General features: G+C 49.5%; 11 protein-coding genes across 11 annotated transcripts; 6 read left to right on the forward strand and 5 right to left on the reverse strand.

Annotated features, from left to right (window-relative positions):
* Positions 1 to 113: 113 nt before the first annotated feature.
* On the reverse strand, positions 114 to 1,035 carry EPUS_03954 (uncharacterized protein; the record flags this gene model as incomplete). The annotated part of the gene is made up of 2 exons (XM_007801709.1): positions 114 to 126; positions 602 to 1,035. 2 exons carry the CDS (start codon positions 1,033 to 1,035, stop codon positions 114 to 116), a joined length of 447 nt encoding a protein of 148 aa, XP_007799900.1.
* Positions 1,036 to 1,638: 603 nt separating this feature from the next.
* On the reverse strand, positions 1,639 to 5,091 carry EPUS_03955 (uncharacterized protein; the record flags this gene model as incomplete). Its single annotated transcript, XM_007801710.1, has 1 exon — positions 1,639 to 5,091. The coding sequence occupies one exon, from the start codon at positions 5,089 to 5,091 to the stop codon at positions 1,639 to 1,641; it is 3,453 nt and encodes a 1,150-aa protein (XP_007799901.1).
* Positions 5,092 to 7,229: 2,138 nt separating this feature from the next.
* Positions 7,230 to 8,873, forward strand: EPUS_03956 (uncharacterized protein; the record flags this gene model as incomplete). The annotated part of the gene is made up of 4 exons (XM_007801711.1): positions 7,230 to 7,425; positions 7,480 to 7,922; positions 7,979 to 8,233; positions 8,295 to 8,873. The coding sequence occupies 4 exons, from the start codon at positions 7,230 to 7,232 to the stop codon at positions 8,871 to 8,873; spliced, it is 1,473 nt and encodes a 490-aa protein (XP_007799902.1).
* A 737-nt stretch (positions 8,874 to 9,610) lies between these two features.
* Positions 9,611 to 11,088, forward strand: EPUS_03957 (uncharacterized protein; the record flags this gene model as incomplete). The annotated part of the gene is made up of 4 exons (XM_007801712.1): positions 9,611 to 9,694; positions 9,789 to 10,434; positions 10,501 to 10,652; positions 10,705 to 11,088. 4 exons carry the CDS (start codon positions 9,611 to 9,613, stop codon positions 11,086 to 11,088), a joined length of 1,266 nt encoding a protein of 421 aa, XP_007799903.1.
* A 396-nt stretch (positions 11,089 to 11,484) lies between these two features.
* EPUS_03958 (uncharacterized protein) lies at positions 11,485 to 13,119 on the forward strand (the record flags this gene model as incomplete). The annotated part of the gene is made up of 1 exon (XM_007801713.1): positions 11,485 to 13,119. The coding sequence occupies one exon, from the start codon at positions 11,485 to 11,487 to the stop codon at positions 13,117 to 13,119; it is 1,635 nt and encodes a 544-aa protein (XP_007799904.1).
* Positions 13,120 to 14,312: 1,193 nt separating this feature from the next.
* On the forward strand, positions 14,313 to 15,104 carry EPUS_03959 (uncharacterized protein; the record flags this gene model as incomplete). The annotated part of the gene is made up of 1 exon (XM_007801714.1): positions 14,313 to 15,104. The coding sequence occupies one exon, from the start codon at positions 14,313 to 14,315 to the stop codon at positions 15,102 to 15,104; it is 792 nt and encodes a 263-aa protein (XP_007799905.1).
* A 1,540-nt stretch (positions 15,105 to 16,644) lies between these two features.
* Positions 16,645 to 17,925, reverse strand: EPUS_03960 (uncharacterized protein; the record flags this gene model as incomplete). The annotated part of the gene is made up of 3 exons (XM_007801715.1): positions 16,645 to 17,132; positions 17,189 to 17,775; positions 17,876 to 17,925. 3 exons carry the CDS (start codon positions 17,923 to 17,925, stop codon positions 16,645 to 16,647), a joined length of 1,125 nt encoding a protein of 374 aa, XP_007799906.1.
* Positions 17,926 to 18,970: 1,045 nt separating this feature from the next.
* Positions 18,971 to 19,492, forward strand: EPUS_03961 (uncharacterized protein; the record flags this gene model as incomplete). The annotated part of the gene is made up of 1 exon (XM_007801716.1): positions 18,971 to 19,492. The coding sequence occupies one exon, from the start codon at positions 18,971 to 18,973 to the stop codon at positions 19,490 to 19,492; it is 522 nt and encodes a 173-aa protein (XP_007799907.1).
* A 1,675-nt stretch (positions 19,493 to 21,167) lies between these two features.
* Positions 21,168 to 22,223, reverse strand: EPUS_03962 (uncharacterized protein; the record flags this gene model as incomplete). Its single annotated transcript, XM_007801717.1, has 1 exon — positions 21,168 to 22,223. The coding sequence occupies one exon, from the start codon at positions 22,221 to 22,223 to the stop codon at positions 21,168 to 21,170; it is 1,056 nt and encodes a 351-aa protein (XP_007799908.1).
* Positions 22,224 to 23,237: 1,014 nt separating this feature from the next.
* Positions 23,238 to 24,796, reverse strand: EPUS_03963 (uncharacterized protein; the record flags this gene model as incomplete). The annotated part of the gene is made up of 7 exons (XM_007801718.1): positions 23,238 to 23,423; positions 23,495 to 23,626; positions 23,678 to 23,962; positions 24,016 to 24,317; positions 24,381 to 24,544; positions 24,595 to 24,616; positions 24,667 to 24,796. 7 exons carry the CDS (start codon positions 24,794 to 24,796, stop codon positions 23,238 to 23,240), a joined length of 1,221 nt encoding a protein of 406 aa, XP_007799909.1.
* Positions 24,797 to 25,515: 719 nt separating this feature from the next.
* On the forward strand, positions 25,516 to 26,184 carry EPUS_03964 (uncharacterized protein; the record flags this gene model as incomplete). The annotated part of the gene is made up of 1 exon (XM_007801719.1): positions 25,516 to 26,184. One exon carries the CDS (start codon positions 25,516 to 25,518, stop codon positions 26,182 to 26,184), a length of 669 nt encoding a protein of 222 aa, XP_007799910.1.
* Positions 26,185 to 26,576: the final 392 nt, after the last annotated feature.

The following is a 26,576-nucleotide window of genomic DNA, read 5'->3' on the forward strand; positions in this document are numbered from 1 at the left end:
GAATTCTTCGAGGGCGCTGTTGGAGACCGGGGTGGAGCAGAGGGGGCATTGCGCTGTGAGGACGGAGGGGTCGGTGATGTTGGTGTCGGGAGGCGGGGCGTCGGTGTCGTCTTTCATGAGCTCGTCCTTTTCGTCTTGGGTCAGGAGGAGAGAGGCGATTGAATTGACGGTTTTGAGCGAGGATGCGGAGCGGGAACGAGAGCGGGGAGGGGAATCAGGGTGGGAGAAGACGATCGAGGCGCGGTCGGTGGTGGTTGCGGATGAGGTCGTGGAGTCTGGAAGGGGCTTGAACTTTGCGCTGTGGGCGGTTGCGGATCTTGGTGATAGAATATCGTCTGGTGGTGGTATGAAGCTGTGATCCTGGTCCTGGATTCTGGAGCGCGTCTTCCGCCGGTGTGGGAGATCATTGTCAGATGGCATGACGAATCCCCTGGTCCTTGCACCACCGAAGCGGGGAGATTTGAGCTCAGCGGGAGCTTGAAACTTCGTCTTAGCACTTGGGCTGGATCTGGCCGGGGACGTGATGTCCGGTATAGACTGGAATCCTTCATGCGCCATGTTCGTGGCACTTGTATGGATGTTCTTTGCGTAGGACCCATACGTCTTCGCAGAGCCGACCCTCTTCCTTTTCGCCGCACGTTCGTCCTCCCACGACATGAACTTTGCTTCGTCTTCAGAGAGCTCCCCTGCCCCTGCCCCTGTCCCTGTCCCTGTACCTGTACTTGTGGCTTTCTCCTCTCCATGGACGAGTGTCAGCTCCGTCGGATCGTCCTGCAGCTTCTTCCTTCGCGCCTGCTTCGCTCCAGCGCTCTTTCTGCTCTCCAGTTCTGCCAGCTCCTTGGTCTCCTTCAGGCTTTGCTGGTTCTTTTTGATCTTTTCGTCATCGCGCTTCATGCCATTGAGTAGCCTCTTCGACCTCGGCGTAGGCTCCGGTGTCTTCTCCAGCTCTTCCTCGTCTGTCGAGCTCAATGGCTCTGCATGGATGTCCACACTCTTTTCTCTCTTCCGCCTGGCCTCCGCGGCTCTAGCAGCCATCGTTCCGTTTGCCCTGCTTTCCCTTATAGGCTCAACCTGCGAAGAGGGGTATTGTCTGGTGCTCGCAGTAGCTGTTTGATGTATAGGAAGCCCAACTCGATCACGGTAGGATAGGTACCCCATTTACAGAATCGTGACGGGAAGAAGTAGGGGGATCCAATCACAAGCTGGCCATGGTCGCAAGTGCTGTCTAACAGATATACTTAGTAGAAGCTTGCTGAAGTGTGCGCGATCTGTATGTCCAATGCATACCATCCAAGGTCGGAGCTGGATGCGCTTGGCAGGCACCCTATAGAGTAAGCTCTCACTTATTAACGCGAACGGACGTGTCGTGGGGGCAAAGATACGAGTACTGGTGTTGCTCACAATGAAGACTACTTTCTGCACCCGGTATCCATGATCTATATTACGTCTTGGGCATGTACAGCCAATATATACAAAGAATACTGCCCAATATACGTGCTCGGGTCCAAGGACCCCAAAGTTATCCTGGCAGCGGCACCATGACCCTATTCTCAAAGGAGAGAAAAGACGGCGGACGTACTTCGTCCGCCATTAACGCAAGTCTTTCACCAGGATTCGTGTCGTGCAAGAACCATCGAATCATTCGAATGTCATTCTCATTTCTCTCTCCCTGGAGAAGTCCTCGTCTTCGTCCGCCCAGGCATTATGCTCCAGGTTTAACGAGCCGAACTTCGTGCTCATGCTTGTAGGCAAAGTAGCACTTGTTTTCAGCTCAGGTATCTCAAATGGAGAAGGCGTCCTGTCGTCTGGTCGAACGCTCAACGGCGCCAGAGTACTTGGCAGCTCTCGTGGGGCCTCAAATGCATTGTCGAAGGTCATGCGAATTTCACGTTCTTCATCTGGGCTAGGATGGTCATCATCGAGGTCGGAAGGCCTAGGTGGAAGCTTGACATCTGCTAACTCCTCGGGAAGTGGTCGAGGTAGAGACTTCTCCACTATCTCTTTGACTGTACGTGTCTCGGTACCCATCGAAGCATCCGAGCTTTTCGTGTGGCGCAGATTCGAGTAAGGACTTTGCTGTGCTGCGCTGCCATTGAGATCGATCTGTATTGGCGGCAGTGTACTTTCCAGCTGCCGAACTTCGATCATCTCGCTTTCCAGCTCCTTCCTGATCGCCTCAATGTCGAACAACACGTTTCCGTTAAGCCCACTACTGCCGTCAGTAGACTTTCTGAGATCGCCAGAACTGTTGCTCGTCTGGTAAGTCTCCCAGCCCTTCTTCTCTGCCAGATTTCCACGTTTGAAAAAGCCAAATCGAGTCTTTTGAGGCTTGGCATCAGCCTCTTTCCTTGCTTCGTCTATCTCCCGGATCAATTCTCTCTGCCGCTTTTGGTGATTTTCCGGATCTGGATCCTCGATCTCGGTGAATTCATCGGACTCAACCTCCCAGCCAACCTCCCTAAGCAACTTGGGCATGGCCGTACGATAGGCCATATGGCCATTGACCAGCTGCGTGACGTCCAAATTTTCAAGGCCGGGTATACCTTCTACTGGAGCCAGGCCAGCGACCCGCATAATACCACCGCTCGTCGCTCGGAATAAGTAACCCAGAATCCAGTCATTCGATGCATATCCATTCACAAACCGGCCACAAATAACAGACCTCGCTCTCAGATACTCATCCTTCTTCGCAACGATGGGAGAACCAAACAGATACACATTTTGTACAATGCCATACGCACCACGGGCCGCGAGCTCTTTCAGACATGAGAAAATCAAACGAGAGCCAAGGGAAAAGCCAAGCAAGGTGATAGGCCTGTTACCAAGATGGCGATCAATTAGAGAGTCTGCGAGAATAAGACCTGCCGAGTTAGCACGGTCCAGGGAGACCGTCCATGGATTGTCGATGAGATAAGACAACTTCGACAGAACGATTGGTAGCTGTAGGGAGGCCATTAATGCTACAAGAATGGTGCTACCAAGTACTTGTTGCACAGTCTGAGTTAATGCTTCGGTCGCCAGAATGTTGATGGTGTCACCCATCGATTGCAGCATTTCTGGCTCCCAAAGAAGCGAGTAGATATCGCCCATGATTGGATCCACTGTGCTATAGGGCAGTCGAACGTCATCCACTTTGCCATTCATCCAACCAGAAACAGTCAAGATCAGGTTGAGTCGTTTGTTGTTGTGCAGGGGTCTGTACTCAAACGTCTTCACCGCGCCCGTTCGTCGATGGGAAGCCCTGACAGCAATGGTCCCTCCTGCGGCTGTTGCGGCAGAAGTGATAAGAGCAGCGCCTCCAACACCGCCCAGGAAGCCAGCAGTGCCGGTGACACCAATGGTAGTGAAGCCTGCCGCCAGACCTGCACCGATTACCGGTGCAAGTAATCCAGCTGAAAGCCCAATCACCAATCCGCCCCCCACGGTGGCGAGTCCCATGACCATATATTTTCTCCTGAGGCCCAGCTTTCTCCTTGTCTCCATATGCTCTTCTTCGTTCCAGTTTTCCTTGTTGGCCTCCTCTTGCATTTCAAGAGCATCAATGACCCTCTTCTCGAACCGGCATATTTGGGTCCAAGAAACATCCATAGCCTTTGCAACCTGTTCGAGCAGTCGTCGAGATCTGGCATCATATAACGAATCTGAAATCAATAATAAAAATAAATCGCATAAAACTGTCCATCTCAGATCAAGGTCAATCTTAGCTGTGCTCTCCATTTGAGACGGTGTGTGGACCCTTGGAACTTGTTCTTCATCCTTAGAATCGCGTGGCAATACTTCTGATTCTGTCTTAGCCGACTCTGACTCGGATTTATCTTGCACACTTTCTTGATCTTCAGGCCGAGCTAATTTTTCGGGGCTTTTGGTGTCTGCCATCGGGTTTGCCACTCTCGAAGTCTGCATTAAAGGAGGTACCAGATCCGTCGGTTGCACTCCGTGATCAGTCAGTTGCTCAATCATGACCTGCTCTGCAGAATCGATTTCCATATGCGCGTATAACCTAACCATCATCTGCTGACCCCACTTAGTCATGGACTCAAATGCTTTGCTGAGCTCCTTTTTGGTCGTTCGTGTGGCTTCAATGTCTTCCAGCTCTCTCGTCATGTTGAACATGGTGAGCCGCGTGACGCCAACGTACGCGATCCTTTGGCCCTCTGTAAGAAGGTCTTTTGTAGCTTGCAATTGTGAAACTGCATCCCGCTGTTCCTCATCATCCATGACGTTATGCTTTTGGCTCTCTTTGAACAGATACCCGGTATCTTCATCCATGCTTGTGGCAGATTTTGCATCCTCGTCCAACTGGACACGAGTATATCCCTTACCGGCACCACCTAGTCCGCCGTAAGTGGCTTCCTCTTCATCCTCAGGCTCAGCGCCGCGTGCAAGAAGCTTCCCTTCGTCATCGTAGAGATCGTACTTGGCAAGCGCAGGCATCGCTTGCCAATCGTCCCCCTCATCTTCTTCCTCCTTGATCTCACTGTGCTGTGGTGCGAGGCGCTGGTGGGACCACTCCGAGACTGCAGGCGCATCAGAAGGACGTTTGGTCTTGCTGCTGGGTGGCGTGTTAATTTTGCTTGCGGGTGATGTCTCAAAAGAGTTTGAATGTCCATGAAGTGCTTTGCCATAGTCTTGTGGAGGTGTAGATGACCGCTGTTCCGCCACAGGCTTATGCTCAGATCCAGACTCCACCTCTCTGATTTCCCTGATCGAAACTTGTGGGTTCCCATAGTCGTGATGTCCGTTACTCAACGAGCCGGGTGGCGTGGAGTTCACTGTACTCTTTTGAGCGATTTTCTCGTTGGCGGAAGCTTGGGAGGCAGAGATCTTCTCAGCTTGACTGGAGTCAGGTAGCGCAGGCTTAGGAGTTCGTAGCCCTTGACCTTCTACTTTGGTATTTATATGATCTTCAGCGTCATGGAACGCTGCCTCATCCTCATCCTCGTCACTGGTAGCATGCACAGGATCCACTCGTCGAGGCCGGTTCTTGGGCAAGCCGAAGTCATCAACTTCGTCTTCGAGTCGAGCATCTTCATCACTGGCTGGGCTCGCATGCGAATGCTTGCCTTTGTGGGCAATTTCCAAAGTGCCCATTCTTCATGCCGCAAATGAGGTGTGGGGCATTTGTCCTGCAGATACCCTCTAGCTGCATGGACTAAATGGCATTCATTATACCAGAAGTCTTGCAGTCAAGCGTTGCACAGCTCAAGAATTGCGTTGGAGACCGTGAGCGGACAAAGAGCAGGGGTTGTCCTCGTCAAACCGCAGGTGGAAGACTAAGGACCAGTGCATTTTATAGAAGCAAAACCATTGTTTCGGTACTACTAGTGTCGACCACTCTCATCATGACTCTATTTGCTGCTCTACATGTACTGGAAAATGATATTGCACGAGTTGACGGTGTGCCATAAGCTAAAAACGACATCCGTTGAATATCGCCTTCGATATGTTCATACAAGCAATCTGATATACCGTCGGTTTTCCAGAATGCGCCAGACTCCCAGCGCCGGTAGTCAAAGATATCAATCGATTTGTTCGGCCTACGAACCTCGTTTGGTAAATTCCTCCAATGCCGAATAGTCTCCTTCGTCCATCTTCTGCCACACGGCTTCAATCCGTGCCCGTCGCTCAAGACCTGTCTCTCGATTGCGCACACCCTTTTTCCCCCTTTCGCTTGATAGACACTTGTTCACGTCCGCTTTCAGCTGATTGCAGCCCCCAAAGGCTTTGAAGAGGAAGTTTCGGTTGTGACATTCCTCGAGGGCGTTCATAATATCTTCGCAGCCTAGTGAAGCATGACATGTCAGCGCAATGTCAAATGACAATACATCAGAAGGTCAAACATGCGAGCAATCCTATATGCGAATAGATGCGTAACGAAGCTCAGAAGACCAGGGCGAATGCGGAGACGAGATTCTGATGATCGAGCGATGGATGACTAACCAACGTTGTCTTTCGTATGCAGATGAGAATGCATGCTTAGAGTCTTTGAATTATTTTGCTACCCAGTCCAACCTTTCCTCCGGGTGCCTGACCGTAGACTTATTCTACGTAGTAAAGACGAGCTTTGAACAAATGCAAATCCAGTGGAGTGAGAGCCGATGCGTCAGAAAACCCTTGGCAATGAAAGCCACAGGTTGCTGCTTACTAGGAAGGGGGCCCTTGAAAGTTATGTCTAAATTACAATCAGTGTGTGCTTAAGTCAAGCCTAATCAAGATATGATCTAGTTGGCATGGAAATATGTAGTTAACACCTAAACCTAATGAAATCATGTTATTTCAGACGTATTTTTTCAGAACCGGCCATATGACCATCAGATTATGGTCACTCGATTGCCTGTTGATGGTCTTGTAATGACAAAACATCTACTAATTTGCTGAGGACGAAGAATGCGTCATTTTCAGAGCCCTTCTCCACGTAAAAACTTATCGACCCGCCTTTTACCAAGCATCAACTAACAAAGCTTATCCCGAGAGCTTACTTGAGGCTTGTCTCTACGTAGTAGATTGATGGTCATCACCTTCCTCGGTATTATTCGCTATACTGCTTAGGTGGCTCTGGGTGGTCTATCTTACGAAATCTCATTTCATGAAACAACGCTCAAACGCCATGTGTCATCCCCAAGATAAAATCGCAATCGGTCGTCCAGGAACTGCGAATAGCAATAACAGAGCTTCTGAGATGCCGCTGGGGCCGATTCTCGGGGAGCTGGATAGATTTGTGTGGACGTACAAGATAACTCCCCGAGAAAGCCAAAGCCATCCCAGCACGACCTCAATGTAACTCGGCCTTCACAACACTTGCTAAGTATCTTGAAACTTGCTGCACAACCATTTCACTAGAAAGATAGAATCTCATATCATACCGCGTCCAGTGTTCTAAAGTGGTAAGTCAGTAAGTCGGGTTATTCGACAAGTTTGTTCACCGCCTTGCTATGTTACACGGAACCGACATCCTTGGAATCCCTATTCTTGGTATGTCTCTGTAGGATATTACAAACCTTGCAGGACCTCATGAGCTGTTCGGCTTAGCGTTGTTATCTTTGCCTTGCCAGCCGAAATTCGTCAAGGTAATCTGTGTACAGGTCTATATATGCACATCACGCCTCGTTCTATGATGGGCTGAAGATTGTCGAATTTCTAGCAGTACCATAGATCTACCTGGCCTTATTTCATCTTTTCAGATCTTTCCGCCTTGAACATTCTTATTGACGCATTCTCCTTTCCCTGCCATGGCATCCACTCCTCCTCCCTTTTCTGTCGAGAACGGCCACGTCTCAGAGAAGAGTGATATAACACCAGTTTCCAATGGAGACGCTATCGAGTCTACCAGCATCAATGAGAAGGCATTGATGCGAAAAATAGATTCAAGGCTACTTCCTGCAGTGACTCTGCTTTACCTCTGCTCTTTTCTCGACCGCAGCAATGGTGGGATACAGGTCTCTTAGAATTGATAATAGCATATACTAACTTGTTGCGCAGTGGGAAACGCTCGGCTCGAGGGTTTGTCAAGCGACCTTGACATGACCGGAAATCAGTATCTCACCAGTCTCACTCTATTCTTCATTGGCTACGTCTTATTCGAAGTCCCTTGCAATATTGTCCTCAAGCGCACGTCTCCGAAGTTCTGGCTTCCAACCATGACGCTGATGTGGGGCACCGTCTGTACACTAATGGGCGTCTCACAGAGTCGCATTGGCTTCTTCATCGTGCGCTTCTTCCTCGGTGTGACTGAGAGTGGCCTCTTCGCAGGTGTGGTCTTTTATCTATCTATGTGGTACAAAAGAGACGAAGTACACTTTCGTGTTGCGCTCTTTTTCAGCGCTGCATCACTCGCCGGGGCCTTTGGTGGTATTCTTGCCTGGGGCATTGCTCATATGAGAGGCGTGGGTGGTTATGCAGGATGGCGTTGGATCTTCATCCTGGTATATATGGACTAACGCACTACTATAAATATACGATACTAATAAGTCAAATATAGGAAGGTCTTCTCACGGTCTCAGTGGGTGCTGGAGCTTATTTATTCATATTCAACTATCCTGACACGGCGGGAATACTTACGAGAGATGAACGAATATTCATCCAGCACCGGCTCAAGGAAGATAATGATTCAGTCCGAGATGAAGCATTCAACTGGACTAACGTGTCAAAAGCAATCAAGGACCCAAAGATCTGGCTTTATGGATTCTCCTTCCATACAGTCGCGCTGCCATTATACACACTTACTCTTTTTCTGGTAAGTGTGCTCATAATAACAGCGTTTCATTCTGCAATATTCACTAAGGGTCTCCTACCAGCCAACTATCATACAGGAACTCGGCTACACAGCAGCCGAGGCCCAGCTGCTTACAGTACCTCCTTATGCCTTTGCATTCGTTCTTACTCTTACAATTGCCTACCTGTCCGAACGCAGCCAGATACGCGCCCCTTTTATTATCGGATGTTCTTCCTTCGCTGTTATTGGGTACATTATCCTCTTAACCGACTATCGTCCGGGTGTTTCTTATGTCGGCGTCTTTTTTGCCGCTGGCGGTATCTACCCCTCCGTTGCACTAGTCTTCTCATGGCCATCAAACAACGTTAGCGGACAGACAAAGAGAGCAGTGGCCACCGCAATGATGAACAGCATCGGAACCTCAGGCGCCATACTTGGCACACAACTTTACAGAGCGGAGACAGCACCGAGGTTCTACCTGGGGCATAGCTTCGCAATGGGCTACTTGGTTTTGAATGTCAGCTTGACAGCAGTCCTCTGGCGTGTGCTCAATGAGGCAAATAAACGCAAGGAGAGCGGTAGAGAGAATCATGGGTTAGAAAGTCTTTCCGAGAACGAGTGGCTTGGCGACGAGGATCCGAGATACAGGTTTCGCGCTTAGAAAAGGTTACGCCAGATTTCCTCACCATCCAGGGGAAGCTATGGGTCTTCCTACTATGAGTGAGACTCGGGTAGCAAGAGGGTAGGAGAGTGTTCTTTTGTCCAAGAAACGGGAACATTATTATATAGTTCTGTCCTTGTCCATGGTTTCTGTATTGCCGCTAACAATATGTAGCCAACAGCCTGCACTGTTCACTCACCAAAGTCTTAGATAATAGGGATAATTTGGGTGCATTAAATAAAAATGGCTCAGTAATCATAAAACCGCACTGCGTGCGCCAGAAGGATGAATTGCTTTACTTATGACATCACAGGACTTGGGCCGCCCAGAAGCATCACTTTTAGCTGAAAGAGCATTAGTACGAGCCTAGAGAAACTACCTACGCGGCCTCCCAAGACGATGCATCCATTGACAAAACTGTGAACAACATGATCTCCACTCCTCGGTCTCAGACGGATGAGCAATGCAGCTGCATGGCAACAGCTTGAGGGAACGTGAAGCTTGAAAATCCCGTGTTAAGGCTAAGAACTTGCAGAACACCTTCTCCACTCTTCCCATTGCCTGGTCTCCAGTGTTCACTTCTTTCCTCGCTGCTTTGACATTCTGAATTGGCCCACAGTCACTGACCTCCAAGAATGTTCCATTATAACCGCAAGCAACTGGTTAAAGAAACTAAGTGGAACGCTCCTGGTAAGGGGCACGGGCTCCACTACATTGAAGCATGGCATTACCCGACCATGTCAACGACGTGCACGGCACTGAATTTCCGACAAGGGCCATTGTTGAATGACTCTGAACTTGATGCCTGGCTTATGCAACGAGTAAGTCTACAGCCATAGGTCATGTGCTACAGCAAGACAGCAATATCTGCAGTGAATCGGAAGGCTTGTTGCAAGGCGGGCTGATATGTACAAGGGACCTTTCGAGCATCCTGGGGCACCTGGAAACGGAGAGAAGCCGTCCGGAGGCTTTCGATTACTCTTGTGCGAACGTCCATGGCAAAGCCCTCCAGCTTTGCAGATGAGCTACGCCTCTTTTGAGCGCGTCGAAGAGGTCTTTGACTTATCACCCGCGACTCTGCCATCATTGTTCAAGTACGCTGGTGTTCATTACAGGTCATACAAGCGACATGCACATTCTAACAAGGTCGAAAGCCTAAAAATGATCGTAAAGGCCACACAAAAGGTTGAAATTTCAGACGCCCTCTTGTCGCTCAGCCACACTTTTGATACACAGTGGACAACGGCGATCTTGTGTGGCCGAGGATTTGTGGTCCGCCAGAACATTGATGATAGTTATGGCTTACGCCTCGACCATATCCTTGCTCTGACTGAGTCGTTCACTGAGTACTGGACGCATCCCTTGTTCTTACCTGCTGCACTCCTGCAGAATCTTTGTCATCGAACCGGAATCTCCACAGGATTGCTTAACGAAAGGCTTATTGACCTCGAGAATGATATCGGAGTCACATTTGCCGGAAAAGCAGGGCATGGGCGCTCACTTGAAAAGTGGCCTGCCGATATAGATATCAAATCTGCGACGATAGGGCTACATTCTACAAGTGCGCAAATCGTATTTGTGAGTTATGTATGTGAGTGGGCCTGCGACTGCACCCGCTTCCTTTTAGACCTCGCAAAAGAAATCGAAGTAGTGTCTCCAGCATTGAGTCGTACGTCGATGGAACTCAGCGAGTACCTGGCGTACGAGCTGTGTTCCATGTCAAACACAGCGCGCTTTGTGCGCGGCTACAAGGAGAGAGTACAGGCTCAGATCAACGTGGTAGGCTCTGAATTTTGCTGGTTATATGCTATCAGACTGACATCGGCTCAAGCTCTTCAGCGCTGTTAGCCAAAGGGACAACGCCAATGCATTAGAGTACAACCGCTTCGCGAATAAACAGAACGAAATTGGCCAAGCGCAAAACGAGTTAAGCATCAAGATCGCCTCTTCTACCAAGAAGGACAGCATAGCTGTGATGGCGTTCACTTTCATCACCGCAATATTTCTGCCAGGAACGTCCATTGCCACACTTTTCAGCACGGGCATGTTCCACTGGCAGGATGATACTTCAAGGTTGGGCAGAAGCACAGTCTCGTCGCAATTCTGGCTTTACTGGGTGATCACCGTACCTCTGACATTGGCGGTCATGACTGGGTGGTTCTGTTGGTACAAATATGCAGACAGAAAGCGGAAAAAAGAGACGGGAATCGAATGAGATGTTTTCGTTGGCAAAGCATCAAATGGACCTACTGACGCGCTTGCCAGAGGACTCTCCTTGTACGATTGGATTCTATGGTAAACATGCCATATAGATTTCCCGCAGTCTCAGTAGCTGTGTACACAGTGCTCCTACACGTAACCATAACTCGGCTCTTCCCACAAGCAAAGGCCGCAGACTGGTATTAGCCTGAGGCGGCATATAGTACGTAGTAAGGTGAGTGGGGCCGAAGGGCCTTCGAGCAGATATTATTCCCCACAAGCCCTCGGAAATAAGAATTAAGCTCCGATCCAAAGAAAATTGTCTGAACAGCCACGCAGTTTTTGCCGCACTCATTGTAAATAGGCTCATATCATGGACGCACCGTACTAGATCGAGTCAAGTTTTCCAAGAATGTCTATGGTCTTGGCGACCACCTGGGTGCGCCGTGGAGTTGCTGCACCATTCCCTAGAAAGTACGAAATCGACGAAGCCGAGCTTGGGCGCATCTCAAAACTTGCTCGCCTGCAGCTTGAGGATGCCCAGGAGGGTTTGACCACGTCGCACGAGAAGTCTGACAGAGGGAAAGAGGAGGAGAGTGATGACAGTGAAGGAGGAGTCCAAGAGAATGGCGGAGTCAAGGTGTTGGATGACAAGGTCGATAACGACGACGACCTGAAAGAGTACAATCTCGACGACTACGACACCGAACCTATCGACGATGAAGGGGAGAAGTTCTCAATGTTTGGGAATGTGAGGTCATTGGCGTATCATGCACCCAGCGAAGAAGATCCATACCTAGTTCTACCAGAAGGAGAGGATGAGGACGATGAAGAAAGAGAGGAACTACAGATACTGGCAACAGATAACCTGCTACTGGCTGCGAAGGTCGAAGATGAGGTCGCACATCTCGAGGTCATGGTGTACGAGGACGAGGCAGACAATCTCTACGTACATCACGATATCATGCTGCCAGCGGTACCACTATGTGTCGAATGGATAGACCTTCCGGTAGGTAAAAACTCTGAGGGGAGAACAACGGGGAATTTTGTTGCGGTGTCGACTATGCGACCGGAAATCGAGATCTGGGATCTAGATGTGGTTGACAGCATGTACCCCAACGCCATCTTGGGCCAGGAGCCCGAGGAGGCCAGAGAAGGGAATGGGGCTACCAAGAAGAAGAAAAAGCAAAAGAAGAAGCTCAAAGCAAACGATGAGTACCACGTTGATGCAGTCCTTTCACTAGCTGCGAATCGACAACATCGAAACCTGCTTGCGTCGGCCTCTGCCGACAAGACGGTCAAGTTGTGGGATTTGAACACTGGAAAATGCGCCAAATCATACTCCATGCACAAAGACAAGGTCTGCTCTTTAGACTGGCACCCAACACAGTCGACAGTACTTCTAAGTGGTAGCTATGATCGAACTGTAGTGGTTACTGACATGAGAGCACCAGATGCCAAGGCTCCGCGATGGACAGCGGATGCCGATGTTGAGCAGATCCGATGGAATCCGCATGATCCGAATTATTTCTATGCCACCACTGAGGCGGGAACAGTCTACTATTTTGATGCTAGGATTGTACCCTCGGAAGATGGGATTACGAAGCCTGTTTGGATTTTGCAAGCACACGATGGGGCTGTATCAACGCTGGACATTAACCCAACAATTCCGGACTTTCTGGCAACTGGATCTGATGACAAGCAGGTAAAGCTGTGGAATGTGCAAAACAACAAGCCGAGCATGGTCGTATCAAGGAATCTTGAGGTTGGCCGGGTCTTCTCGGCGAGATTCGCACCGGACCAGGAGGTTAGTTTTCGTCTCGCTGTAGCAGGCAGTAAGGGTGCCATTCAGATATGGGATACGTCAACGAATAGCGCAGTGAGAAGAACATTTGCAGGACGAGTCGCATTGCCAGATGGAGAAGTGAAAGAAAGATTTGTTGGCGTTGCTGATGACCAAGGCGACTCAGAGGAAGAAGAGGAGGCGGACGAGGTTGAAAATGGTGAAGAGGAGGCACAAGGCTGGGAGTCCATGGACGAAGATTAAAGAGGATGAACTAACTTAGGAGCTCAGGGTTTCCTGCGTCTATACTGCGACTGGCATGAGGAAAGCTGTCGACGCAGTTCAATGATAGCCACTATCCTGCAACATGGGTTGTTCGGAAGTCCTAATTGGGTTGGCCATAAGGCCCTCGGACGAGTTCACCAGTTGAAACAATGCCTCCAGACCAAAAGATAGCATGTGGTTTTCTGTCGACGACTGATGACTGCTGCTACTTATTGAGCATTGAAGAGGGAACACCAGCCTTGATCTGGGATATCCAACAAGAAGGACAAAGAACAAGAGCTTCCCGCTTGAGCAGGCAGGGGTCGTGTTTCAACCACTTGTAGATCCGGCGCCACGTAGTACTGCGTTAAGTTAAGTTACACCACGTGGATCATCCCTGATGATTGGATGGAGATCGACAGGAACAGGGCTGGCGGCAGTAGTTTAGCAAGCTGATCACAAGTACCAACCAGATGTAGCTAAGTTCCCCTGGATCTGGTGCCTGGATCTAGGCACCAAAGTATCCGTCTGGCTGCAAAAGACTCCACATTTCCCCCTTATGCCCCGATTGCCTGAAGCCATTGAAATCACGTTGGACCAATCGTTGCAAAGTCACACAATTCAGTGAGGGAGGTCTCCTAATCAAGACAATAGCGCTGATTAGACTTTGACTACGTACTAGTATTCCACTCACACCATCACACACCACCCGAATGCTTTGTCTCCCTCCCAAACGGGCTCGCTCTCTCAGCAATTGCACAGATCCCCACCCTCCTTTCACCTTCTCTCTCACCTCCATCGACAACACCTTCTTTTCAAACGCAGGTCGATCCTCGTCAACCGTTGAACCGTTGAACACTCCTTTGTTCCTGTCAAGTGGATTAATTGTTCGCTCTTTTATGACAACCACTGGCAGTCCAGTCCATTCTTTTCATAAGCACGTCAAACCGACCAGGTAGTACAGTGTCCACTATTCATCACAAATTCATCACAAATTCACCACAAATTCACATCACTCCTTTCATACGGCAGAGTCAAACTGCATGCAGTTCAACTACTTGACAGCAGTCACACCAAGCGCGTCTAGAACTACTCGACGTTAGTACACACAGAATACCGCAATTCCAGACCCAAATTTAGCGCAGCACAGCGCCTTCTTTCAGCCTTTTTCGACTTAGATGTCTTCCTCCACCATGGCTCTCGCAAGAGCTCTAACCAAACGCGCAAAGCGACAACATGAAGCTTCTTCGCCCAGTGAAGGCTCCTTCAGGTTCCCGGCAGGCACCATCGAACGCTCCAAGATCTCACTGCCAATAGAGCTAATCTCTACCACCAATGTTAATGCGCTGAGCGCTCCAGACATCCGATCTGCTTCAAGTAACTCATCCAATGCGTCCTTCCGCTCGGCAGACGACTCAGACTTCTCATCCATTTGCAAAAGTTTTCTCAGCACACCAGCAACGTCAGCTGACAATTCCTCCATCGAGTCCTCACCCATCACACCAGAACCACGTCACGGCAAAGGATTCTTCGACGCCGTTTCGCCCAAGAGATCTGCCACCACAGCAGCACGAGGCCGAGCCTCAAACGGAACCCAATCAAGCACCGATGCACCCGCCCTCCCGCAACGCGCTCTCACTCACTCCAAGAAAGCCCATCAAGAAGTCGCTCGCAACCGCTCTCTGTCTCGGCTCACCCCACCTCCAACAATCATGGACAACGCGACAATGGTCCGCAACAGCGCCGACATGTTCAGCCCCGCAGCCGTCGATCCAAATCATCCCTTTGGCAATGAGCTCGCCCAGGTCAACGAAGTGGCCGAGGAATTTGGTGGTGTCTCGGCATTGTTGCAAGAAGAAGAGCAGGAGATGAAGATGAAGGGCTTGCTCAGATTTGGTGCGGACGATTACGTGAATGAGATCTTGGGGCTGTGGGAAGGTGCCCATGGGGACCGGTTGACGGGACTGGCTTCGCCATGGATTTGAAGGTTGTAAAAACTTACCTGCAAGCGTGTGTGCAGCGGTAAAAGGCAGTGTGATGAGATTCGGTTTGAGGTTCTTCCGTCTGGGCTGATGGCGTCTGGGTAGCGTGTTATGCGAGGTCGATCATTCAGGGGTGGAGTGAGAGTTTCTTCTCTATGCAGTGAAACGTCGGAACGACAATCAAGCGCAGAGCAAAATAAAAAAGTATTCAAGCTTCTTTCGGGTTGGGCAAGCTGGCGGAGGTGTGCGAGCTTTCGAACCTCATCTCCACCCCAGTATTACCAGCCAGCCAGCTAGCTAGCTAGCTAGGTTACGGAAAATCATCCGAAACCCCTTTTCACTTGAATACAGTGTACCCTTCGAATTTGGGATATTTGGTGATGAGCCAGATGGGCTCGAATACGATGTGATCCCCCCAACATGTACCTCGAGGCAGTATACCAGAACGCCGGTCTCTAACCCTCCCCCCAATTCCTTGCCCTGACCAAGAAGTCCAGTAGGAGTGAGCATCCCCATCTTCCAACGATAGAAAATGGAGTCGATTATCTAGACCACATCAAGATCCTCGCTCCCATCACTCACTCTCCGGAATAACAGAGAGTCTGATCGGATCCCACTTCCTGTAACTCTACAGCAAACATGGTCTCGATCTAGATTAAGTGACTAGTTATCGTTCTTGAGAAGGGAGGGCAACGAAAAATTGGGAAATCGGGCTTTAATCATGGATGCGACTTCTTGGAGTCGATGTCGATACCCAGGCACTGGCGAATTGATTGTCTTGTTCCCGTTGGATTAGAGGGGGGGGGACATGAGCGATATAATAGCCGGTAGATGGCTAGCGGCTAGCTAAAATGGAGTGGGCTGGGTGCACGATTGACTCTTCTATTCGACAGGAAATGATGAAGTGGATGAGTTGAATTCTATCTACCTGCAGAAATCATCTCAGAAGGAGGAGAGGCTAATACTACTGCGCGGAGTGGCGGGTACGCAGTCATGTGACACACAGCGCCAAGGATTTGGCTGTACGCGTACGGGCAATCCCAACAGGAAATGCAGGAACTAGTACGAGTAAAGTTAAGGTGGTACTCCGTAACTACTACGTACTACGGTACTGGGCATAAGTAGTCGTAGCACGGCGCTAGTAGCAGCTAGTTCAGATACAGCGCCACATCAATACCTAGAAGCTTCTTTGGTCATTGTTCATATCAATTAGCCACACCAGTACCGCTAACTGTTCAAGGCTTAGATGTCTGGTTCAAAGCTTGTTTTGGTGCAAATATACTAGCGCTGTGCTACGAATATTTATGCCCAGTACCGTAGTAAGTCTTGGGATGTTATCCAGGGACGCGATCGTTATGAGAGCACTGTTTCTTTTTCACCAACACTTGTACTAGTAAGTAGGGTGGATTTTCCAATTCCCGTCCCCCTCCCTAGGCGGACGGAACCACAGCAAAAAAGTCTATGTCTACAACGTGTCAAGAGGGGAATGCAAGTTCCCCATTCACCGAGCTTCCAGCCAAACAAACTTTACACCTCCAAGGAGTTATCGAACCCCCAAGCAGCCCTCCTCCATCATGGCACCGTCACCACAGAGGTCTACGTCATCCACATTTGGGTTGTCATCGCTCGGACAAGAAGACATGCCGGTGACGTCTTTGAAATTCGACGGGGACATTGAGTGCCGTCTATTCGTAAAAGCAGATGATAAAGAGGCGGTCGCCTTGTTCTCCTTGTCTCGACCAATTTCGACTGAGCAGCAACGTTTTGCACGGCGCGCGGTGGACTTCACTGTGCTCATTCCGCTGATGGATGAGGGAGCGATGGAGAACAAAGTTGGCGAGGCGCACCTCCATTGTTGCCGGTTCACCCGATCGTAAGGACTTGTGGGATGTGCTAGAATTGTCGCCGGTGGCCAGGGGTTGTCAGAACGCTGCTTGGTGCTGTTGGTCTTATGAGCAGATCCAGCAGCGGGCTTGGAATGCTCCGCCTCAGCAAAGTTGCGTCTCCGGTCTTGCTGCAGCATATTCTTGTCTTGCTGGAGATCAAATGGACGGGGCATCCGAAGTTCGACTGTGCACTTTCCCTACCAGCGTCATCGTTGTTATCGCTATTAGTGGTCGTGGTTGTGTGCGGCTCTAGATCTCGGATGATTTCAAGATCACGCATCAACCCACGTATATACTGCAAGAAATCCTTCAGATATTGACGCTCAATAGAGCACTGAAACTCGTGCACCTGAGCATTGCTCTCTGACTTCCCTGAAGGACCAGAGTCTGTAGAGGTGGTCATTCGACATACTTCTGTGTGACCCGTCAGGTCTGCCTGCGACGATGGGCCATCTTCGTCGAAGGGTCGGTGTTGGGCAGTGGAAGTGACAGCTGAAGATGATGCAGCGGATGCCAACCCGTGCAGCTGCACTCCAGGGGATTTGGCAGCGTCTTTAGGATTTGCTGTGTTGCATGGATAGAGGATATGTTGTGGCTGGTCAGCGAGCCGTACAGGGGATGGGCTGCGTTGGCTGCGACCGCCTACATTTATAGAAGGAGGACCTCGCTTGCGCCTTGTGGGTTGCGCTCCTGGCTGACTCGTGGTGTGCTGCACTGTACCAGGCGAAGCGTTGGTTGCAGCTGCGAGAGAACTCCAAGACTTCAGTTGCCTTTGAAGCTGACCTAGTCTAAGTCAAGACATTGCCTCATTAGCTTTGGAACTGTTGATGAGGCCTACAAAGATAGGAAGCAAAGCCTCACGTTCTGGGCGGAAAACGCACTACTTACTTGGCCGAGAACCCGTACTTCTCCTTCAATACTGCAAGCATTTCCGCCATGGTTTTACCTTCGCCTTGCGTTCTCTGCAACTCATCTTTGTGCTTTCCCCATTCCCCCGGTTGTACTCGAGGGGCGTAAGTTGATTTAGGAGTCCAACTAACAAATTGAACTTCAATAACAGGGAACAGAGATTACCCCAAATCTTCGCTAGACGTATAAGTGTGTTCGAGATGGGCATTGAAGATGTAGACGCAGGCCGCATCTGCGGAAAGGTTCTGAGTTCGTCTATGGTGCCCAAAAAGTGTGCAGAGATATGGCCTTGAGCTCAGAAAAGCCGTGATGTTGTGGGAACCAGCACAGCTTGGGGATCAGCACAGCTTGGGATCGTAAGATCCAATTACTGGTTATGTTCTAGCGGCTAGAATGATTCGATGGCATGTTATTTGAGTTTCGGCACGGCGTTGCTGCCAATCGGCTAAAAACCAATCACTGATGGAGGATGCTATACTGCAGGCTTCGTGATTGGTGCGGTCCATGCTCTTTTGTGGAGACCCTTTCAGTCAGTAGGGTTTCTGATGGAATATCTTACTTTGTGGCCAATTTCTGCGGACTTCCAGCTCCAAGACCAGGAATTGAAGAAAAAGCGCAGGCCTAGGTACATTAACATTAGACAGTGAATGATGACGTGGTCCAACAATCCCCATAAGAACCTGTTCCGCCCGAGCGCTCGTTGATGAGCAGGGAGCCCAACGGTAGTATCTGTGACCTTACCACATTAGGGAATTAGAAATGGTCACATTCATGCGAAAGGTTGTGGATCAAACCTGTTCAGGCCGGAGCTCTTTTCGTTTTTCAAACGGTAACTTTCTCACTCTTTGAGTTTCTTGGTTGTCCGAGCTGTTTACGGGTTTCCTTGAGACCTTGTTGCACCTCTTGCCTGAGCAAAATTCTGGTGAGTCCACACTCTGCTGTGCTTCGAAAATTGCATATTCTATCTGCTCTGGAAATGATCATCAAGTCCGTGACCATGAAACCAGAACTCTTGTTTTCGGGAAATTCGTGCTGACTTGAGAAAGTACCACGTCTCTATTGTAAAGCTGAGGCATGGAGCAATCAGGTTTACAGCACGTCCACCACACAAAGCTCGTTCAAGCCAACCGGCAGCTCGGTTTGCCCGACAGTCCGGAGGAGCAGACTCTCAGACCTGTTGGTAGCATTGAGAAAGAGGACATGAAGCATGGCCCCGACCCTCGCCAGACTGGTGCTGAGGTCACCGGTGCACCAAATTCATTCTGTGCCAATTCTAGCACGGCCGACCACCTCATTCGCGTTGATCGATCAGAGATCATCACACCAAGAATATCTGATGCCGGCTCTCTCAAACACGACAATCTCCGCAAACTGCAAGCAGCCCTTGCGGACCCAACCCCCCTAGCACGTTGGCAGTCAGAATCGGTAAAGGTCTCCGCATGGAACAACATGGGTGAATGTGTGCTGGGATGGAATAGAGATAGTGTATCACCCGAAAAGAAAGAAGCACAAGAGGCCGCCTGTGCGAATAAAAGTGGGGCGGAAGGGTGCGCTTCAACAAACGATCGCAAGCTGGATCAGTTGCCCAGTCATTGATTCAATTGGCATTCTTCCCAGGGCCCAGGCTGCTATCGCCAATTATGAGATCTCGGACGCCAAATAGGAGTGGACGTCTCCCTTTAGCAAATATCACACTGCTCCTTTCTCCTGGTATGTTCAGTCTGTACGAGTAATCCTCGCCGAGATACAGCGTAAGTCTGATCCCACAGGCTCACCAGCTGTTTTCCCCAGTCTTCCAGATCATCTTTTCATCTCATTTGGTGCTTAGAATAGGGCCTTCACAATAATACGGCCATCCCCCATGCATCCACAAACTTGCCATTTGCCTTGTGTGAGGTCGTTGAGGCCAGACCAGATTTTGATTGTCATTCCTTGGTAAGCTTTGGGCTCGGAGAAACTTTTGACCGAACCAATACTTCGGCACGAACCGGAGATCAGATTGAATCTGGTAGTTATCTACCGTCTCCTTGGCTTCCACGTACATCCATTCAAAATCCAATATTTTTGCTCCCTAGATGAAAGACAAAGCAATTCTCTACTGCTTATTGGCCTCGTTGTTCAATGGGATTCATATGTCTCGTCGCTTGTGAGGTCTAAACATCAACAGTCCGAGCTGCGGTCCATCGTCAACTTTCTGGGCACCTTCCACCATCTTCTCTGTATAACACGGTCGAGGTGCCTGTATTTCAACAGTTCACAATAGTCAGCTCTACCAGCGTGAGCACCAAACTCACCATTCGAACATAGGTCGATCTGCGCGATACAGATCCTGTTGTCAGTGCTTACATAGAATTCCCTTCAGGGCAAGCCATCCTACTCAACCCAACTTCCCAATCAGCCCACCTTCTTTCCTACCTCCTTACGTTACCTCAGAGCCAGGAGCCGGAAAAGCTCAAGGAAACCAATTTCCAATACATTCGCGACGGCATGAAGTTCTATTCACAATGATTTCAATTATGGCCATGCTGGGTCCAAATAAATTTCAGCTGTCGTGGTAGGAAGCAATCACTAGAAGACGCGGAGACAGCAGAGACGTTTTCGAGGTATTCCTATTCTTACGCGGTGTGTTATATTGTTCAAAAGATCTGGGAATATCAAACGCGAAAGGGAGATGATATTCAATTCAACGAGGCATGAGCTATATACATGTGTCATATTTACACACACATGATGTTGTTTAGATCTTCTGTACATTGGTTGCCATGACTAAAGTGGTCTGAGAAGAAGGCGGGAGGGAGCTGATTTGCTCGTTTGTGTAGCATGAGTCCAGCACCTGTGAAAGCGTGATCCGAGGATGGCAGGTTTTGTTAGTCTCTACTTGATGGTTGTTCCCTTTCCTTGTTCTGCATCGAGGCAAATTTCTTGACTGATGATAGCAAGACGGTTTTCCTCCGCTTCTCTCATCTCGAGGTTGAAATGTTCAGCTGGTGTGACCGAAGAAGAGCTCCCGATCGAGTGAAAGAGCAACTTAGCATCGCGCTGTATGTCAGCTCCGTACACCGGGTAGGGAAGGCTCTAGGCACGGCGACAGATTTCATTGCCGTCTGGCTAATGAATTTCTGATATGGGAGACAAGAGCCAAATGAGCACAGCAAAATAACTAAAATATCCCAACGATTCTGACAACTTGAGTTTGCCCGGGTGGCCATGAAATCTGTCACCAACGCTTCGGTTCTAAAGCGTACTACCTAGGTGTAGCTCCCCTGGGGTTTTACCCAGCACCAGCAGCACCACCCCCAACAATACCACCATCAGCACCAGCACCAGCACCAGCACCCCTATCACCTCCCGGGCTCCTAGGTCTGCGATACTCAACGCAAGGCCCACGGTCTCCCCGAGCAGGCAGATGCAGGCGAGACGGTATACGGTGAAGTCGAAATCTGTCCGGGCCCGGAGAACGCGTAGAGACGCCCAAAAGGCGAAGTTCCCGTTCATAATACAAAATCTTACGCATCGCATGCTCCAAAGTCGCGGAAGCAGCGTTGAACGTCTCGCCCCAGTTCAAGCCATCATACGCTGGATCCAACGACGGCTGGCCTTTATCGAGCCGGATGAACTCTACCACCGTCTTCTCCAATATCTTTTCCTCCTCTTGCGCTTGTTCAACGAGCATAGATTCCCAGCGGCTGGAAGGGTCTGCGGGCCGACCTCTCGTGTATGCGGGTAGGAGCGGAGTGGTCGATCCGCTGGCTGGAGCACGGTGCTGGCTACGCGCTTTTACTGAAGGGGATCTTTCGATCGGCTCATCTAGACCAGGCTGGGGTACACTGTGCGGGCGTTCGACAATGGCAGGCCCCTCTGGGCGACGCTTACGACGACCTGGTCGGGGCGTGGGGATGATGATGGGTATTGCTGGCTGTGGCTCTGCCGCTCCTGACGGTCCCGCTCCTGGTGACGGTTCCGCCCTAGTACGAGCTTTTTTTCTGTGTAGCCGTCTTGGAATGTCGGGTAGTGCTGGCTGTGGTCTTGCTGCCCCTGATGGTCCCGCTGCGCCCGGTGGACTCGCTCCTGCTGATAGACCTATTCTTGTTGAAGAACCCGCTTCTGTTGATGGACCCGCTCCTGCAGAAGGGCTACTTTTGGCTGACCGTCGACTTTGCCGAGCACTCCTGCGTGCTGGGGTTGGGTCGCTGTGCGCGTTGGTATTCGTACTAATCCCTGTGTCCGGATCAATACCCACGTCTCTTGGGTCTACGAACGTTGACCCACGGGTCCCAGGATGTGGCGCTGGCAATATTGTAGGACAACGATCACGTCCGTCAGGCATTGTAGCCAAGGTCGTTCTGTAAGATTAGCAGTGGTGATGAGTTGCGTAGAGCAGGGCCTGGTTCTTAGAGAGATAGAATCTGCATGATGGTGTATCCTAGCTTGACTTGGTGGTCATTATGATGATAGTAGTCCAATTGAACAAGTAGATCTGAATATGGAGGTTTGTGGAACAAATGGGTCGAACTGGGCGATCACTGAAGGAGAGGACACTTTCTTCTTCTCGAGCACAATATCATCACATAAACTGGGAGAGTGCCACTAGGGAAGCCAAATACAAGCATTTTTTCCTTCTCACACAAAGATCTCAATGAGCTTGTTCCGTGTCACAAATCAATGCAAGATCGAAGCATATACGGGGGTCGATAGCAGATTCAGATTTCCCCTGCCCTTGCTGAGACCCATCTCTTACAGATCACTGATCACCAAATATGCAGGGAAACAGATCTCAACGGCTTTTTTCTGAATTTCGGTCTTCCAGTGCACGGGAGGACGGACAGGGACGCGGGACGTTTGACACAACCCTGGGCCAAGTGTTAGTAGCTTCAGAAATTTAAACGTCATCATTTATGTGCCTGGTGTTCTAGGAGATTGTACGAGGGTTCTGGTCTATCCATCAGCAGTGTGACTTTGTACCGGCAAGTTCAGTTAATGGGAGCACAGCGAGTTTCGCTCTTGAAACTCTAATCTGGCCCAGCACTCCACTAAGTAAGCACGCTTGGTGATCTCACGTAAGTTAGAGTGGAATATGTGGGGGTAATCCCCTCGACTTTCGCATAACTGTTGGCAAGGGAGTTCTCACGCTTTCACCACGTAGTACTTGGGGCAAACTGTAAATTGAGTTTTGAAAAGATCCGAAAGTAAGTGAGAAGTTTGGTTTGAATGGGCTGGCAATTGGCGCCACACACGCTGTAGATGCTGCTACCTAATGGTGAGACGGTCATGGTTTCAGCTGTCATCAAAGCCTTTTCTCCGAGCTCCACTTAGCTAGACAGAGCTATAACGAAGCGTCTCTTCAAGCATGCATTTGAGCAGACTTCCTTATGTACCAACGCTGCCAGACGAACCAGGAAACAACTGTTGCAACAGTAAGAGGAGCAGCAAATGCCCAATAGATCCAGAATTTGTTTGAAACGGTCCAAGTTGCAGTCTTTGGTTGGGCGGGTGGAGAGAAGTCAAAGAAGCTGGTACTGAAAATTGCCTGCGGTATGGTAAGTAAAACGCAGAGTTCCGCTTCCGAAGACAAGGGGAATGTCCCTCTTGAGTACCTACCGAAACAAAGGTTGCTGGCAAGAAAGTCAAGGTGAGTATGGCGACCGTTTTCATTGCAGTGCTGTCACTGCGCATAGCTCCACTGATGCTGAGTGCTACCTGGCTGTCACGCTGAGTAACAAGATTAAACGCCTGAGGCACGGTTAGTCTAGTGACAACGTTGTTGCATAAGAGTGCTCAAACCAAGGTGATCTCGTTCTGCATTCTAGCTTGATTCGAAGCTGATCGTGCTTTGAGCCCTTTGAGCGTTTGCATTTGAAAGTTGAAGCATTGAGTCGTCCGCCTGGATTTCGTCTTTTCCTCCGCAGATTGGAATGATCGGTCCTCTGGAAAAGATGTGTATTGCCGAAGCATGCTGGACATGTTTTCAATCGCAACATCGAGGGTTTCTGATACATGGATTGCATGTCTGGCAATATCATGAAGAACAGGAAAGTCGGGCTCAACGTGACGGATTCCAGTTCGTCCCTGCAAATTGTCAGACCATCCACAAATTTGCCTGCACAACAGCAACTACTTACTCTTTCTAAGTTTCGCACAAGGTCCCGTAGTGCCCATACTGACTCATCGTAAAGGTTTATGATCTGGTCAAGGAGGAATGTGTGCAATTGGTATATATCTGGATCATCAGATCTCCAACCACGAGACTTCAGACTTTCAAGAAGCCGCAGACGGAAACGATCTGGGGTGTCAAGACAAAGCACACTCGTTTTACCAGAGGCATTTTGGAATGCAAAGATCTTAATAGAATACCACACATAGCCATGATGCTTGTAGCCAGTGTTTTGCTCCAGCTGCTTCACTAAATATTGCGACCAAATTTCTGCATATTGTTTCAATGTAGGTTCATGCAATGGAGGTCATGCCGCTTGGGGTAGGAGCTTACGAGGTGTGTAAGCCTGGGTATCGTTGTCGTAGACTTCGTCACTTCCAAAGCTTCCATTGGACGACAGGTACCGTCCACCCCAGAACCAATCTGGTATCTGAAAATGACGAGATAGGTCATGGCGAAGATGTTCTGATTGCATGTACACGTTGGAGGACGCAAATCTTAAAAGTTCTATCAGAGACACCCTGATCCTCACCTCGGCATTACTTACATGAAGCAATTACCCGGGACGTCTGGACTTGGTCAGCTTAGTAGTGCTGTTTGCAAGAGAAGTTCATCCTACCTAGATGTGCAAGATTCGTAGCGCTCAATTCACTACTTCGCCATTCCAACTCAGCTGGTGCATCTTCGCCTTGGGCCTGTCGCGCAAACAACACGTGAGCTCCTTGTTCGACAATTTGAATCGTTGGCATTGTGGTTATGAAGGCTCGAAAAGATAGCATCCCAGGGGTACATCTTCCTTGGAAAGATGTAGCAGAGCAAACAGTGGATGCACCGTCTTTTCACATGTCCTTGCTTAGATTGAGGTTCTGCTTGTGAGCCTGGTACGTCTTAGACCTGAGTCATATCGTTGACATGACCTGTGTATTGCCTTGCCACCTGAGGTTTTCACGATTATCCTGTTAGAAAGGACAATGAGTCTACCAGTGTGGTTAGACAAAGTCTGCTGCCCTGGATGTACACAGTTAAGCAGACGGTAAGTATCGACCCTTGTGATTGCTTTACAGCAAACCGGATGATTACCGACGTGTGCTCTGATGTTGCGCCGGAAGTCAATGTGAACTGTATGCTATTATTTTGGTCTCTGCAGAACTACCAGAACTACCAGTACTACGTATTGTTGGCTAATGCACCAGCAATTAGTTGAGGCACCAAGGCTTATTCGTTGGCGGACCGCGATTGAGCTGTGTCTGCCCTGCGGGCCCGAGGCGCGATGACATACTGTGCATTGCGAAAGTGTTGCAATTCCTTGGCGCTACCCTCGAATTGCTGGCGCTGCGGGGCAGAATTGCGGTGTGGGCAGAGGATGGCCATTTACCACCTAATTATCGTAGTAGAATGCCCAAAATTGCCCAGATAGTAAAATTGACTCTCTTGTGACCTTGCTGCCGAAATTTCGAGATAGAAAACCATGGTGTTGAATCGCGAGAAGCGTTCAACCGCAGGGAGAGCCCCACGGCGCCTTGATGACGCAGATAGAGATACCCCGCCAGCCTCTGCACAGTCAACAGGGGCGCAGAAGGTGATTTTGAGGGTTAGAGAGGAGTCTGTAGCATCTCAGGGCTCTAAGAGATCCTCCGAAAAGGGTTCTCCAGGGCCAGCAGGGCCAGCAGGGCGTAAAAGAGCTGTATCAACGCAGCCTATCTCTTTGCGCCGTCAAGAGGATGTATCAACTGCTCCACCCTCCTCAGAGCTTGAATTTCTAGACGAAGAAAACGCGCAGGATAAGGCTGAGCCAGAGGAGATCGAGAAGGAGATCCAGGAGACTCTGTTGAAGAGCAATACTAGAGATTCGTCCTATACTATAGAGTTAAGCGTTATGCTAGGCAAGAGAGGGATATACAATACCTCTATTGAATCCGAGAGGTTCATTTTCGAGCGTTTCGAATCAGAAGCTCAAAATCGTGCCTCTAAAGCTGCTGATAAGCAGAAAAAGGACGCTGAATACCTTAGTTTTGAAGCAAGCATCAAGATAGGCCAGCAAAAGCCTCGACTCTATACTATTAAAGACAGGCTAGATATGAATCGCGTTGATAGAATAGTAGCAGAGCTACAAAAAGCTTATAACCGTGCATCTTAAGCTTCTTTACGCGTTGCTCTGATCGCAAATTTTGAGGCCAAAGATCAGCCTGACGAAGATAGCGTTTCTACATACAGTGAGGGGGACTTGCCACCTGTGAGTTCTTATAAACGAGCTTATAGTGAGGCTAAAACTGCTTCAAAATCGAAGAAGCTATAAGAGAGTACTTTAATACGTTAATAAGCAGCCAAGGCGGCTTTCTACGCTGCTATACCAAACCCAGCTATTAAGATTGGCCGTCAGCACAAGTATAATTAACCTAACTATCTAAATAATAGTTATTATTGCTATAATCTCTCTTGAATAGGCTATTTAAAGCTTAATATAGCTAATATTCGCGAGTAAAGAGATATTATAAAGGATGACCCTGCTATTAATATTTATCATCCTCC

This window comes from Endocarpon pusillum (assembly GCF_000464535.1).
Source record: "Endocarpon pusillum Z07020 unplaced genomic scaffold scaffold1323, whole genome shotgun sequence".
NCBI lineage: Eukaryota > Fungi > Ascomycota > Eurotiomycetes > Verrucariales > Verrucariaceae > Endocarpon > Endocarpon pusillum.